This window comes from Lissotriton helveticus, chromosome 8, assembly GCF_964261635.1.
Source record: "Lissotriton helveticus chromosome 8, aLisHel1.1, whole genome shotgun sequence".
Lineage (NCBI taxonomy): Eukaryota > Metazoa > Chordata > Amphibia > Caudata > Salamandridae > Lissotriton > Lissotriton helveticus.
In genome coordinates this window covers 376,460,836-376,477,861 of record NC_136069.1, presented here as the reverse complement: position 1 = coordinate 376,477,861, position 17,026 = coordinate 376,460,836, and the positions used below count along the sequence as shown (strand labels likewise).

The window sequence follows — 17,026 nt, the reverse complement described above, 5'->3', positions numbered from 1 at the left end:
CGATGTTCCCGGCCTGCGGCGGTGTTTACGGGGAGCCAAATTTTAATTTCCCTACAATGCCGCTGTGGGAGGCGGCGGTGATTTCAGACAGCGCTCCTTCTGCCACAGAGCTCCACAGTGCCTTCCCATGCGTAAGGGGAGAGGAGCCCGGTGAGTGGGGTTGAGGGTGGGGGTGTACGCGCGTGTTTCTGTTTCAGTGTGTCTGTGTGTGCGTGCGTGTGTTTGTTTAAGGGGGGGTGCGTGTGTGTATTCAGTGTGTGTATGTGCGCATGCATGAGAGTGGCTTCGTTTGTGAATGGGAATACGAGGCACGGCGACGTGCGCGCTCCCGAGGTCGAATCTCGGCCTGCAAATGCGCGTGGCACTTTGCTGTCCTCATTCCCCGAAAAGTAACTACATTAGTTGTCTCGCTAGACAGCAAAAGCTTCGCTTTTGCTTACGTCTAGCGAGACCTAAAAAAGGCCAACTTTCTAAAATTTAAAGAAGAGTGGGAAAACCAATATACCCTTGCGGGCTTGGGCAGGTACTATTAGTAAAGTTTAAGGGTGATAGCAAAAAATATAAAAGAAATATTTTTCTACAATAAGATTTCCTGTGTTTTTTTATATTTCTCAGATGTTTTCATATTGAATATTGAGTATTTCATTTGAATGTTTGTCCTAGATAGTTGGCAGCTATATAGAAATTAGATCAGATATCAAATTTGATTGTACAGACTAGTGTTGGGAAATAAGATCCAAGTCTGAAATCTGGTGATTATTCTTACAAACAAAATCCCTTGCTGGCACCCTTAAACTTTACTAACTTTCTAAAAGTGGCATTTTCTGACCAGCAATTTTAAAATGAACGTCATTAAAAGATGTGTATTTAAATTGTGAGTCCAGAGACACCAAATTATATTTCCTATCAGCTCCCAATTGGAGTTACAGGGCAGCTCCAATGCCAACCTATGGGAGAGGTAGCCTACCAGGACATTTAAACTTAAAAGAACCTTTCCCACCTTTATAAAGACTCAGCATCTGGCCCCTGGGGCTACATAGGGGCTTCCTTTGGATTGCCTTACATGTAGTAAAAGGGAAGGTTTGGGCCCGGCACGTAGGTGTACTTGCCAGGTCGGCATGGCAGTAAAAAACTGTGCACACAGGCTCTGCACTGGTAGGCCTTAGACAAGTTTGGAGGACTACAAAGGTGGGGGGCTCACTTAGTGCTGCAGGCCCACTAATAGCATTTGGTTTACAGTCCCTGGGCACATGTGGTACACTGCACGAGGGACTTACTAGTAAATCAAATATGGCAATAATGGAGAAACCAAACGCCATTACATTATAGACAAGGAACATGCACTTTAGCAATTGTTAGCAGTGGAAAAGTGTCCAAAGTCCAAACACCAGCGAAAACAAAGTCCAGCACACAATCAAAAACAGGAGGCCAGAAGCAAGAAGGCATGGGAAACCATGCCAAAAGATGCCAGGTCTAACAATCAAAATAAATGGGAAAGTCCTGTAAGGCAACGTGGAAAAACATCAAATCCTAAATATTTGTATTGCGACCCAGAGAAATTGCAGTTAAAATACACGCACAAGAAAATATACGACTAGCAACTGCAGCAGTTTTGGTCTTGACAAATCTTTCCCATTGAGACCGTTCAACCTGAGAGTAAACTCTGCCTCTCCTCTCTGGCCCGATGCTTTTGCTTATGTTCTCTTAGGGCTCTTGGCCCTTTTAAAAACATGTTATTTTCCAAAATACTGTAAAGAAAGATTTATTTTATTTAGCCAGAAAAATTTATCATTTGAGTTATATACGTGTGCACAATGTTCAAATTTAGTTCTTGAAAACTACTATGCATGAAACATTGTCCTTTGCTGTTAAATTTAAGACAGCCGGAGATTAACAGCATGAGGATGAACTTCAGATTGTGTCCCCGTATCCTGGGCTGAAATCCCAGCATACCGTTAGTAAAGCACTGTGAGATCCCAGGTGCCTCTCACATTGTGTGCATCATTTGTATTAAAATGATTTGTTTCAGAGAGTGTGCTATACAAAAATACTGTGTTGGCCCGCTATATAAGGGATGCCTAAAACATAATTGTTTCATAGAGAACTTCTTTCTTATATTGGTCTACATTTATTTTTAGAAATTATGAACGTAAAAGTTGACAAGCATTAACATGGTCAGCAAATATAATGTCCTGTATTGAAAGAAAAAAAGTCAGAAAAAAATATGAACTAATATTGAATTAAAAAGAATAATCATATTTCCCATCTCTTCTGTTGCGTGATTTACTTGATAATTCTTTCTGCATGCTCGGCTAGTAGGGACGAAGCTTTAAGCAGTGCATTAGACGGAGTAGCACACGGCCCAGGGGTTTGAGGCGCCCTCTGCACCCCAGTTAAGGCTGTATTTTATACCTAACGAGGCTATGGGGACCCACTTTGCTTTCTTGCTTTAAGGCACCTGGTATACTTGATATACCACTGTCTGTAGTACCGGACTCTAACGGCGGCTCCTCCACTAAGGTGGAGGAGCATCGCCCCACTGCTCTCCGAGCAGTTCAAAAGAAAAAAGTAAATTAGAATAACGCAGCATTATTATAATTGTATTTTTCCTACTGCAGTAGCGCAGTTTTAGGCCAGGCAGGGCTGGCTAGAGCAGGGGAAAGAGTTTTGGAACTCTAAGTGCGCATGACATTTTAGCCAATGATACACTTTTCATGTTCCCCTCCGGCTGGTTTGTACAGCCTGGGTGGAGAACATGCATAGGGTGTCAGTCCCAGTCAGTCCCAGTCTGAGCGCCAAACCACGGCGCTCAGACCAATAAGGACACTGCTGTCATGGTGACAGAAGCATCGTGATTGGCTTAGGGGGGCCTGGGAGCCCATGTGCTTTCTGCTGCCGGGACTCGAGACAGGAAGAAGATGACGAGGATGTAGAAAAGGCAGCGGACGGCCGTAACCAGGTAAGTGCTTTGGGGGGGGGTTCTCTCTCTCAACCTAACCCTCGAACCTCACCACTCGCTCTACATTTCACTGCACGTATCTTTATCTCACAATAACTCTTTTTCTCCTTCTGAAACTCATACCTGTCTCTCTTTCTCTACCTGTATGTATCTTTCAGTGGTGGTTCCTCCATGGGAGCAGAGGAGGGCAGCCCCTCCCCCACTACTGCGCAGAATGACGGAAAAATAAAATGGAAATAAAACAATTTTATTACCAGGGTATAGCGTTTCCCCGGTAGGCCACTAGGGTGGGGGCCGGTTTTGGGCCCCTGGGGAACCATTTTTGTTACCGGGGGTCGGCATTATCGGCCCCCTGTAACAAAATCGGCCGAAACCGGCCCTCGCAAACTGCTCAGCTGCACACTCCCTCACCCGGAGGTGGGGGGGCAGCTGAGCAGTTTGCCAGGGCCTGTTTCTGTTCCCAGTACGGCCCTGTTTATTACCACTGTATTTCTCTGGCTTTCTACTGAACGGAAAGGGCAGGTCAGGGCCAGTGCAGCATTGCTGCCGATTGGCAGCAATGACGCACTGACCCTTTCAGTGTGAATTGTCCATGCTGGTTTGGCCGGATACCTTGCTACGGCCGAACTGACATGTGCGATTCAACTTCTCCAACCCAGCTGTCTCAGACAGCTGGGGTGTAGAGCAGGCATAGTCCTTCAGTGTTTTTCGAGCGCTGAGGCAGCCTGCTCCAGCCAATCCAGACACTCATCTCGTGCCAGCATGAGAGCAGTGTCTTGATTGGAGAAGGAACTCTGGGGCCTCACGCTCGGAGGAGTCTGGAGCTGGGGCCTGGAGAACACCGAGGATGTGTTGCTGGCTTAAGTACGTGAAACTTTTTTTCTCCATATTTAAATGTTTTTTGTTTGTATGTATGTTTGTGAATTGTATTTATGGCGACCCAACATTTTTGTGGGTCACCAATCGCCACTGGTATCTTTCTTTCTGGTTATGTTGCTTTCCGTTCTTAACCTTACATCTCTCCCTAGCTCACCTCTGTCTCCACCTCCCTCTACTTCAGTTCTCTTGCTATACGGAGCTCTGTACTTATTCATGGTCCCCCTACCGTCTCATTTCACTTACTCAGCACAGCTAGAGGTCACTACCACGTCAGAGAAGTGTACACACACAAAGGGGGAGGGACAAAGTAGGGGAAGAGAATGAATGAGAAAATGATCAGATTTCAAGTAATGGCCTTGCACCAGTGTTTTGATTTTCCCTGTTGCAGCAAGAATACCTGTTGTGAGAGGAATTAATTTGTGATCAGAAATATCGAACAATTACATCTACAATTTCAAGCACTCTGTGCATACGACTCATTTTAATATTATGCACTAATGCATTACAAATTGAATGAAAGTTGTTCCGAACAGGGTCCTCCAAAATGTGCATTGCCCGGGGCCTCCCAAACCCCTAAGATGTCAATTGCACTTCTGTATACATTTTACATATATCACGCCAGGAAACAAGCGTGACGTGAAACGGAATGAGTAACCAGGCTGTGAATAGTCAGTTGTCTAGATGTGTTTGTTCAGTTGGTTCACTGAATGTTACTTTTAAATCATAAGAATTGCAGATTTGCAATATTTACTTGCGAGGAAGTCATGTCGGATATTTTGCTGCTTTTTCAAACACGTAGAATTTCCTGAGATCCAAATATGGCAGAGAGGCATCCAGCAGATTATTCAAAGTAATTGCTCAGTGCTGAGCATTGTGCTCCTGCAGACAGCGCAGTCACGAGTGATCAGCATCACAAGCGCGCGGGCCCGGAGACGGTGCAATCAGTCGTGCAGCGCTGCACAGAGGCCTTCTCATCCCATGCTCGCTCGCAGCCCACAGAGCCTAAACGAGGTCGAAAAAAGGGAGTAAAGAACACTAACCACTGCTAGCTACAAATGAGGTGCTTTAATTGCAAAGATTTCCAATATGTTATACTATGTCATTAGTGACCAAAGTATTTTAATTAGAGCATTTTATTATTTTTATTTTTACTTTTACTTTACTCTGACCATTTTAACAAATGTCTTAATCTTTTAGAACTGTTTTACGATTAACTATATTGTATCGTTATGGGATTGTTTGTATTAACTAAGCATATATCTATTCAAATAAAGAAATAATAAAACTAACCACTTGTGAGTTTAATAGAAGAGGTGTGTGTGAGTTTGCAGATTATTTGCATTTAAACTTGCAGACCTGTGAAAGGGAACGGTGTCTTCTGGTATTTAAATGTGTACTATATGAAACATAAAAGGGGTTCCTGTTAACTAGTCTTGCTCCTGGGCTGGTTTTTCTCTTTTAACTAAGTTGGGATCAGGTTTGTAAAAAAAAAAAAAGCTGCAAATATCCATTATTCTAAAAGTTTAGTTTTGTTATTTGTAAAGTGCAGCATACACCCTATCTGTGGTATAAAATTATTCCACATGTTAAGTTTAGATGCACTTATGTAGCATTGTTATAAACACAGACAGAAAATGGTAGTTATGTAGCTGTATCGTGTATTGAATGTCATGGGTAGATCATTCACAAGACTTTTGGAAATGTAGACCTAAAGAGAAGAGCAAATTGAAGTTGGAAATTAAAAAAATATTACAGTGTTACTGTGCACATAGGTTGAAGATGTGAAAGTGATACTCTTACTGGTGGAATTAACTTTTTAACTGTACATTTAATTAACCGCTATTGACTGAATTAGAGTTATATGGAAAGATTGGAAAGTTCTATATTAAATGCTGATTGTGTATTTACGTTTTGGGTGTTTAACTCCTACATTTAAGGGTGGCTTCAGAAATGAATTGTTGTTTTGTGTATGAGTTATTGTCTTCTGCTGTGAGCTTTACATGTTTTAATGCCCTCTGATGAGGGTGTTAATCGCCGTTAATCGCCCACTGCACAATTATGAGCTTCAGAAGGAACTAATGGAGCCTACTTAGGGCAAAGTGCAATCAACAGCTGCTAATTGTTATAGTCTGTGGATAACAAGGCTGTTAACACTCGGTTCCCCTTGCCTCCTAACAGGCAGCAAAGCAGCCAACTGCCTGCTTCATGCCCGGCTGTAGAGTTCCGACCGCTGACCACACACCATAGATATTACCGGAGTTATCAGTAATGTGATTGGATGAGGCAATAGCACCTACTCTCACCAAAGTTCTATAGTGCCACGGTATAGTGGTTCTCAAAGAGCTGTGCCTTGCAAGCCGTTTCTCTACAACTCCTATATGGATACATTTATTGACATATCGATTTGCCCAAATACCATTAGGCCACTCAGCTGGACGTATTTAGTTGTTGCTAACTTTCAAGATATGATGCAACATGAGCAACTTTGAATTAAAGGATGTTCCAGTTACACGAATAGTAGAAAAGTAACGTTTCCCAATAAAAAGGAAATATATTTGCACACGGCTAGATCTGATTTTCAAAACTAAATCAGGAGAAAGAACGACGATTCTAGCAGAAACCAGTTGGTGTAAAACATCTGGAATCAAAGCATCAGCAAGAACTGTGAACAGAGAGACACATCGAGGCGTCTTGAAAATAAGGAAAGTTCACTCCTCCAGGAAGTTTAGCCCTCTCTAAGACTTCCTTGTAACAATCTAGGCTGCTATCATAAACAGCTACCGGGGCTATGGTTTAGGAGCTGACAAGTTACATTAAACGAACAGATTATCTCCACTTTGACATCATGCAATGTGACAATTTCAGCAAACACTCCCGTGAGAGGCTTTTGATTTCTCGCGTGCAAAAAGAGAAATTTATTACGGTTGGCAAGTTTTAAAAGAATACATGAAACGACTTAGGCAGATTAAAGTAATTAAGAATGTAGACATCGTGTATAACGAGGCATCTCCCAGACACTACGGCAGGGTTGGAGAAAATGGTAACAAATGTAACTTTTTTCTTTTTTTTTTTTATCTCCAATGTCCCAAGGACGTCTGCTCGTAATGTGGGTAAATATATACTGAGATTACGTGTAAAACCTATGCTGTAACTTTGGCAGCTTAAAACAAAGGGAAATTTAAGGTATTTACGAGAAATGTCGCAGGGTGTTTTCACTTCTATTCTTACGAGTTCTAGCTAGTTTACCCACATGAAAGGAGGCTGCCGCATAAATTTACGATCTGGTAACTTGAGTTCTCAAATTAAGTTTCAATGCTAAACACGAGAGCCGTGTAGCCTGGCATTCCTCGGCGCAAACTGCAGGGCCTGCGCCCTCTCCGGCTAATGGGAACGGACGGGGTCTAATGATGCGACACACTTCGGCACTTGTACGAACAGGGAAAGTACGTCATGTCGAGAATTTAATAGGAAGATCTCAGATAAACGTGGATGCTGAAATATATTTCTTACTTGCATTTTCACATTTCACTCTGACAAGTTTACATAAACTATATAATACTACATAAAATAACGGATTTTAAGTCAGGCGTTCACCACATCGCCATGTTTTTAAGAAAGCCGACAAACTAGCATAATCAACCCCGCATTATCAACCACGTGGGCGTTGTTAATGCAAATAAGGCTTAAAAAAGTAACTAAACAATTTAGGAATTAAAGAACAACGAGGAAGATGAAATCTAATGTGCAATTGCACGTTTCTCTCAGCTCGATCCTGTAACTCAATTAGTCGAAATAATAAGATGGAGAACTTAAAGTAGAAAAAATCATCACCCCTAACACATGTTGCTTATGTATAGATCCGTGTATGGGCAACCGAATTTCGATCATATTAAAATAATTTAAATATCTGTATTATTAAAAACTTTTGCGCAACAAAAACGTTGTTTTCACTTCTAAAAGTATGTATTTCAATATGTGCTCCTTTTGAAGGCGAATATCCGTGTAAATGATTCTGTAACGTGCTATTCTCAGGAAAAAAATAAATAAGTTAAGAGAAAGCTTCCTATGTTTAAAAATAAATAAAGTGTACAAGACGCGTTGCAGAAGCTGAAGTTGCGTAAGTTTCTTTAAGTTTTACATGTACCTTTACAGGAAGCGATTTCTACAAATGACTTTCAGTTCCACAGCATGTTCCAGTGCAGACAAGACTACAAATTCGAAACCAACCAAGTTCGAGTTTTATTTTTTTTTATTTGAGAAACGTCTATGTATCTGCGAATCAATGGTAATTATATTATTGTGGCATCCCCACAAATGCAAAAAATACATACGAAAAGATAAGTTAATATTCGGTTTTAGTCAAACGAGTGCCACTGCCATAACAATTTATGGTAACTTGACAATTCGTTTTAATTACTATGATTGCAGGGGAAAAAAGAAATCTCCGTAAATAAAGGTTTTAAAATATGCAATAACTTGGCATACACATTATCTCCACCAGGAAAAAATTGTAGCGCTTACACCCTAGTTCCTGGGTAGGACTTGGCGCTATTGCCAGAGCATCCTTATTTCTTCCGCTTTGATAACAACGTAGTGGTGAACTATTAAACTACACTTTGGAGAAAACGCCTTGTTAATTTAATTAGATGAAAATTAAATATACTATTAATATTAGTCCAATCTAGCGCTTCGGAGCACTTTCGCCCAGCCGATAATGTCAGTGTAACTAACGGGCAGTCACAATAAACCAAGCCGAACCGTGTATTGTATGGAAACGTGCGGTACAAACAAACAGTGCAGTCGGAAACCGTGCAATAAGTGCCACGTGAAGTAAAGACGGAGACCGGGTGACATTTGGCATCCTCAAAGACCACCCTCCCCCGTGTCACAAGAAAAGACATGCGCCGCTAAGTGCGCTATATCATGTGCCAATCAAGTTTTCAGATTTCTTATAGCATCATCGCCAGAGAGGATCGGAATAATAAACACTTGTAGTGTCGATCCTGGAAGCCAGGCATCACGTTGTTTGCTAAAGATCGGCTTTCCAATGCCGTCATCCCTTTAAATGCCCTGGGCACGGATAGAAGGGGCACCCGGAGACACCGCGGTGTGACACGCCCCTCTGTAGGGCAACTGACAGCTTCTATCTCCTTGAGGTCAGAATGCACGTGTGACGAGCTCCCGTGCACTGCGGTGCTGCACGCAATAATGGGAGTGCAAGAGGGTGAAGCCAGAGCTGTGCACGAGGGGGCCTGCTCGGTGCGCGCGCCTCGGCCTCTAATAAAGAGGGGACGGCGATAGGTGCGCGCGTGCTCACTTCTTCGAACGGAAGGGGAGGCCGCGCGCAGGAAGAACGTGCGTGCGCATACTCGCAGTCTCGAGTGCGGGCACGCCGTGCGGGAGCGAGCGCGCGCCGTCGCTCTGAATCTGTCTCGGGGTTGACAGCGAGGTCTAAACATTCTCGACCCAGGAGAAGCATTTCTTCGCCGCCAATGTGGTACCTTTTAAACGCCACACGTCATTAACACTCTTGTTTGCAGGAACGAGTGGATCTCTTGTGGTGTTTTCGGACGGGCGTCATTTTTTAAAATATCCGATGCATATTCTGGCAATTTTACATTCATTTTGGGACGCAGCCACATGTATATTTTATTGATACATCACAAATAATACGTGGGAGCTAATGTGTCTGTGCACTCCTATCCTGGACTATCTGGAACGCCATCTACAGACAGCGAGAAAATACTATACAAAAAATACCATTCACCTGTGGGGGGACAATGAGGTTAGAGGATTTTGTTACATTAAAAATATCAATTGCAGAAGCGCTACCTCCTAATATCGCCTTTGAGATTTACTGAGAGTGAGGGTGTACTTTAGGTGAGACAATCGGTTTCCAACGAGCACCACTTGGTAAAGATCAGACAGCAACAAATTCACCAGACTTTCAAGATATGCGTGTACACATTAATCATCTCAGAACAAAACACAGACGCGCTCTCTCAGGGTCATTCCACAAAAAAATCACATCTTCAAGATATATGTATATATAAACACACACAACCTCTCAGGACAATACACAGAAAGACACACGCATCCTCTCAGGCTTATACCGCACCACTTAACCACACCTTCAAAGTATGTGTGTGTATATATACACACACACACTCCCTCTCAGAGCAGTACACACAAAGGCTTATAGCGCAACAATTCACCCCAACTTCAAAGAATGTGTATAAACACACATCTCCTTTCAAAGAAATACACACACACGCCTACTCTGAGGGTTATACTGCAACACATTTACTACCTTTCAACCATCTGTGTATACACACACACGCAGACACACCCTCTCAGAGCAATACACACTCTCTCAGGGCAGCACCTGCTTCCTCTAAACGCCACGTGGCTCTCCTTCGATATAAATAAACAAATGTGTCCAGCCTTTGGAAGGCCCTGTTTACATGTGCCATTGTTCCGCCGGGGTGAACAGCAGGGCATGCTGGGCCGTGCTCCGACACTGCTCCGCGAGCTCTGGCAGCGGCGGGCTCGTCTCCCTTACAAGTCCCTGTGCCTGCCAGGGTCACGGTCATCACGTCAAGAATGGCAGCATCCTTCGGAGCCCTCGCATCTCCAGGAGGACGGGCGGGCGCGGAGGCCGCCGTCAGGCTGTCACTGGCAGGATGTCAGCCACGGCTGCGAGCAGCGTGTCCGCCGAGGCCACTGGAGACCCGCGTGTGCAGGCACACTTTCTGCACAGCGTGCGGATCTCAACGCCACACTCTCACGCTATTGTGATGGTGCAGACGCCACGGTCAACAAGGATGCTCTCATCTCTAAACACAACACAGCGAATGGAGGCAAAGATCAATTAAAACAGATCCACATGACCTGGACGCGGTGCTTACAACCTTCGATCGGTCCTTGGTGTGCGTTATTGGTCCATCACTAGTTTGCGCAAAAATCACTTTCAGCAATACACGAGTGACAATAAAATATATTATATATATATATATATATGCAAATATATATCGTCATAAAGCGCTGCAGCTTGGGATAACAGTAATTTTATTTTATTACATTTCATGACGGTAAATAAAATTAACGACATTGAGAGGCTTCGCTACATCAGTAGTGCAGGAGAAAGTCATATACAATAAGTTATTATTAATAATGAAATCGTGCTGGTTACATCTGGTAAAGCCTTCCACTGCCCTGCACTCGCTCGCTTGGTAAGTCCATGGCAGGAAACTTGCAGCATTCCTGCAGCTACACACCCCACACAACCCCGGCACAGCACATGTACTGCACCTACTAGAAATTGTGTGTGTGTATGTCTGTCTGTCTGTGTGTGAGAGTGTGTGACACACACTCTCACAGTGTGTGTGTGTCTGTTTGCCTGTCTGGGTCTGTGTGTCTGCCTTTTACCACTTAGCCCGGGATCGGACACCCTAGCTGGCAGCTGCCTCTCGCACACTCGCAGGTCTCTCACACACACATCCAAGGCGCATAAGCCCTCTCACTCCCCAGACGTCAGGAGGCTTCAGGTTGCAGCCGAGCCGAGGGCTCTGCTCCTCCGCAGCCTGCACAGGCGGCCTGGCCTGGGTCGCTTCTGGCAGCCCCCCTCGCCCGGGCTGCTGGATATACCAGAGAGGGGATTAATGAGCCGGGCCTGATCCGTGGAGGCAATGACGAGCCCGGTGGCGATTGGCCGCCCGCCTCTGCCTAGCCCTGCCTTTATAATTTCCACCCCAGTGCATCCGGGCTCCTATACAACCCACGGCAGCGCCCTCTCCCACATCATATACACACACACACACGCGCGCGCCACGGAGATGCGCCCGCCCTCCCGGAGCCTGCGCCCCCTCTGATAACCAGCGCACATAAATCAATGTTGTGTCTGTGACTGCTGGTAACGGGGCCCGGGCTCCCAGCTGAACTTTTGGCGTTTTTGTGCATTGCTTCCCTGGGATCCCGATGCTGCTTTCCCTCGCACAAGGATTTCTTGGAAAGACACCCAGCCCACAAGCCGAACTGAGAAGATTAAAGGGATTGAGAAAGGAGCTCTCCTTGGAAAGAGCAGCCGGCTCCCCTTGAAGGATTGTGTTTTTGCCGCATCTCGCATCGAAGCCAGTGGTTCTGCTTTTAGTTTCTGTTATTATTATTTTTTCTACTATTTATTTCTCCCCCCTTCGTGAAGTTGGCTCCCGCCTCGGTTGCCGCGTTGGATCCCACAGCCTACTGCGAGACTCCGGTGTACAACCCGGATCTCTGCCCCAACATGATCGCGGCGCAGGCCAAGCTGGTGTACCACCTCAACAAGTACTACAACGAGAAGTGCCAGGCGCGCAAGGCGGCCATCGCCAAGACCATCCGCGAGGTCTGCAAGGTGGTGTCGGACGTGCTGAAGGAGGTGGAGGTGCAGGAGCCGCGCTTCATCAGCTCCCTCAACGAGATGGACAACCGCTACGAGGGGCTGGAGGTGGTGTCGCCCACCGAGTTCGAGGTGGTGCTCTACCTCAACCAGATGGGCGTCTTCAACTTCGTGGACGACGGCTCGCTGCCCGGCTGCGCGGTGCTGAAGCTGAGCGACGGCCGCAAGCGCAGCATGTCCCTCTGGGTGGAGTTCATCACGGCCTCCGGCTACCTCTCGGCGCGCAAGATCCGCTCCCGCTTCCAGACGCTGGTGGCGCAGGCCGTGGACAAGTGCAGCTACCGCGACGTGGTGAAGATGGTGGCGGACACCAGCGAGGTGCGGCTGCGCATCCGCGACCGCTACGTGGTGCAGATCACGCCGGCCTTCAAGTGCACGGGCATCTGGCCGCGCAGCGCCGCGCACTGGCCGCTGCCGCACATCCCCTGGCCCGGGCCCAACCGGGTGGCCGAGGTGAAGGCCGAGGGGTTCAACCTGCTCTCCAAGGAGTGCCACTCGCTGTCCGGCAAGCAGAGCTCGGCCGAGAGCGACGCCTGGGTGCTGCAGTTCGCCGAGGCCGAGAACCGGCTGCAGATGGGCGGCTGCCGCAAGAAGTGCCTCTCGGTGCTCAAGACGCTGCGCGACCGCCACCTGGAGCTGCCCGGCCAGCCCCTCAACAACTACCACATGAAGACCCTGGTCTCCTACGAGTGCGAGAAGCACCCCCGGGAGTCAGACTGGGACGAGTCGTGCCTGGGCGACCGGCTGAACGGCATCCTGCTGCAGCTCATCTCCTGCCTGCAGTGCCGGCGCTGCCCGCACTACTTCCTGCCCAACCTGGACCTCTTTCAGGGCAAGCCGCACTCGGCCCTGGAGAACGCGGCCAAGCAGACCTGGCGCCTGGCCCGGGAGATCCTCACCAACCCCAAGAGCCTGGAGAAGCTCTGAGGGACGCTCTGGGCGCCTTGAGTCCCCGCCCCGGGGCACGCAGGGCTGCTCCCGGGCGCCCCGCCGGCCTCGCCGCCACCAAACTCGGGCCGCTGGTCATAGGAAGCAATCCCACGCATATGATGCACCCTTCACACCCATGACACTTAACCTCAGTACACTACCTGCCTCTACCCCCGGAAGTGTTTACCAACTGGGATTCATGTCCATACTTACAAAGACTCTCAACTCAAGCTGCGCCTCCAAACGTTTTTACCTATAAAGGGGCCATAGACCGTACTTAAAAAGACATTGACGAAGCCCCCCCGAAAAGACTGGATTATAACCACGAAATCAGTATTTTTTTTTATGCGTAAAAATCTATTTGGAGATGCCACCCGAACAAAAATGTGTACTTTTTTTTTAATTTGTATCAAATATTGTGCTCTCGCATTGTCTTTTGAAATTGTGGACGTTGCTGTTTTGTGGTATGTTGAACAGAAGTGGCAAAACATATATATCCGTTCTGGATACTTCAAGACATTCTCTGCTCAAAAGGAGATACCAGTTGAAAGGTAGACTTTTTTTCTCATGGTACTTTTTGTCGATGGTCTTTTGAAGTGTCTGGATTTAAAAGTTTACATTTTTTTCATTTCGGATATATTGCTTGTTCGATTTCTAACATTCCATAACTATACTTGAAATGTTATTTAAATATATACAAAAGAGAGAGGAAGGTCGGAGTTTGCTTATACGATAGCGCTTGAATATTGCAAATATATCGGAAAATGCACTTGAAATACACTGGATAATTTCTTCTCTTGTGAACTAGATTTTAATCTGTTGCCGTTTTTATTTAAATACAAGCTGATAAATGAAGTAAAAAATAAATATTGTTACACATTTCAACATTGATTTGAGTTTTCTATTAAAGTCACGGTAAATATATTCTAAATCGGTTTGTTATGATTAGCTTTCTACTGTAGAATATGAAAATATGTATTCTAAATGATTCAGTGGAACCTAGTTCATTATCACATCGTTAGGAATATATTGAGGAGTACACGTGTGTCCTCGATGTAGCAAAAAGCCTTACACATTTTTTTTTTTATAAACAATAGTATTTGAAAAGCTCCTTTTAAAAATGTATACAAATCTTTCAAGTGAAAAAGCCTCTATTAAAGCATTGGAAAGAATACGGTGGCGATGCCTAACCAATGAATATAAAAATAATACACGTCGCTGGGTTTGTCGTGTAGCTTGTATATTCAGCGACATCGCTTATTCCTGGGTGTTAAATACATATAACTGGAACGCAGTTAAAAAAATTAAACAAACAAAACGTCCAGCGAGGCCGGATGAGGAACAATCCTGAAAAAAAGCATATTGCTAACACAAGGTGCCGTTATTTTCACATGTAATTATTTTAGCACAAAGGTGAACTTTAACTGTAAAGCCGTCCATTTGCCAACATAAATAATTTAAATAAAAAGTGAACTGATAAATAAATAAAAGACAAAATTATAGTGTTAAATAAAAGTTCCAACAGATAAAAGTTCCAACCTAACAAATGTCAGCACAAAATATGATACAATGTAGCACTATGTTTAAACAAGGCACGATCATTATGCTTCATAAATGTGTAAATTATCGAGGGGGAACCAGCGCTGTGTGTCTGCTGTTTGCGGGGTGTAGGCTGCTAGCGGTATTCTTTTCATGGTAAGCACTGTGTCATTTACCAGATTGGTACTATCGCTGCCCAGGAAGGACAGCCTTGAACCCCTGAATATTCTCAGATGGATAGAAAACGCATGAATATGTAGGGAAACAGTATGTATTTCGTCTGTTTACTGCTGCATTTCTGTGGGATCCGCCAATCCGCACTGGCAGAAAAATGTGTTTGGTGTTCATTCAGAGATGTAGCTGCCATATAAGCCAAAACACTAATTTCATTACTTTTTTTTTCTATATTTGGGCAAACATGCATTTTGTTCACCCTTCCTTAGACTGTCGTGTTCTATATCTAGAAGCTCTAAAAAGCACTTCTGGTGGGAAGCGAAAGGGGGGGGAGGGATTCTCACACACTGAAAATAAGAACTGATACAAATAAACATAAATTACGTTCATTAAAGGGTTTGTGCTCTTTAGGAGACTTTCAAGCGCTGTGTTTTTTTGCCCAGTAGGATTTGGGTGCAATTGGCTTTACTAAATCCCAGTGTACATACAAAGGCCCCATAAAGGTATTTAAGAGATGCGCGGGGCTGTAATCGGATTTCAGCAGCATTAATGTGCAGCCTCCTAATCTTCATAGGACGGGAGACAGTTACGGAAACACGGAAGGGCCGTCCGGTGAGAGCGCGCGCTCCAGGAAAGAGCAGAATGTTGCCCTTGTCACGCGTCAACGCCCCCACCTCACCAGCCGTGCCCAGGGGGCTGCGGGGGCACCGCAGGCGCTACTCACTTTGGCGTCGATTTTCTTGAAGGCCGCGTCGTCCTCGTCCACTTCGAAGTAGATCTCGGTGGTGGTGATGGACAGCGTGCCCTTGGCCATGACCACCGGGGCGATCAGCTGCGCCGGGGTGCTCAGCACCACGGGACCTGCAACAGACAACGGGACATGGTCACCTCAGCGCTACACATGCACACACACATGCACCATCGAACCCCCACTCATGCCAACACCCCGGCCACGGGCGCCCACTGGCACAGCGGCGCCATCTTTAAAGCCACCGCGTCTTGTGCCCAAACACACCTTGCGGTCACCAGCCCCACCGGCATTATGCAGTCTATCACCCCCGTGGAGGGCACACACCTGAGCACTCATGGTGGCTTGGGGCAACCTACCCAACTTCACGGAGGGCACAGATTTAAGCGGCCGCCTGCCTATCCACAGGTAGGGCAGAGACACGAGCAAACACTCTGGGGGGCACAGTGCCACCTGTACGTCCACAGGCCCGTAGCACCACCCGCAGCATGGCGCCGCCACCTACCAAACCACACACGGGCTGTGGCAGGCCATGACACACCCCTTGGCGCGGGGAGAGGGCCTGCTGGGTCGGGGGTACCACCGATGCCTGCACCGTGTGGCCCAGAGACCGCTAACAGGCCTCACATACATACAGATGAGCAGGTCACACCACACAATGGAATGTCCTGAAACACAGACGTCTCCGTAAGAGCTTGGGTAACACAGTGCAAACCCCTCTTCCAGACCACAAGTAATGCTGCAGACATGTGCACTTTGCCAGCCACAATCATTTTGGGATGTCACAGCTACTCTAAAAAGAAGAAAGGAAAACATGTACTTTTAATAAATGTCAACTCTTGCTTTTGAGGAATTGTTCACCTATTGTAGTTTAGAACTAGCCTTAGAACAATCTTGAAGACACAGACAAATGCGCGTGGCAATAAAATTCCCCAGCAGCTCCCCACCAACTCTGCGTGTTGATGACGCGAGAGTCAGTGTCGCAATGTGCGCGCGAAGAGCAAAATATATAGAATACTGTGGTTGTTAAAGGAGAGAATGGCGACCTCTCACAAGAAGCACGGGCTCTGGGGTGTCCAGAAAGGCCCGGCTGTCTCCAGCCCGGATAGCAATAAACGTAAGAATTCTCTCTTGACATTTGGAGAGGGTGGGGAGAGAGCCTTTCCTCGTTTGTAGCATACAAACATATAACAGCGTCCAGCCAGATAGTCGTGGCAGAAATGTGTGCCCACTCCAGTCTATGGAGCTTCAAAGGCGCCGCTGATAGGATTCTGTAACCTGTTATTCTAATAAGCATGTTTTATGTTTACAAATTTTTAATACCCCACCCAACCCCTATACACGCATCTTCTCTGTTAAAAGG

The 17,026-nt window shown here is 46.0% G+C and overlaps 2 protein-coding genes across 8 annotated transcripts in view; one reads left to right on the top strand and one right to left on the bottom strand.

Annotated features, from left to right (window-relative positions):
- NBEA (neurobeachin) overlaps positions 1–17,026 on the bottom strand; it is a 1,787,704-nt gene that overhangs the window by 536,586 nt on the left and 1,234,092 nt on the right. For all 7 annotated transcript variants that reach the window (XM_078657170.1, XM_078657173.1, XM_078657172.1 and 4 more), the window contains one exon: positions 15,640–15,776. In XM_078657170.1, coding sequence (XP_078513296.1) covers positions 15,640–15,776 — 137 coding nt within the window. The remainder of the gene's footprint in view (positions 1–15,639; positions 15,777–17,026) is intronic.
- On the top strand, positions 11,654–14,087 carry MAB21L1 (mab-21 like 1). The gene has a single exon (XM_078656004.1). The coding sequence runs from the start codon at positions 12,120–12,122 to the stop codon at positions 13,197–13,199; it is 1,080 nt and encodes a 359-aa protein (XP_078512130.1). The 5' UTR covers positions 11,654–12,119; the 3' UTR covers positions 13,200–14,087.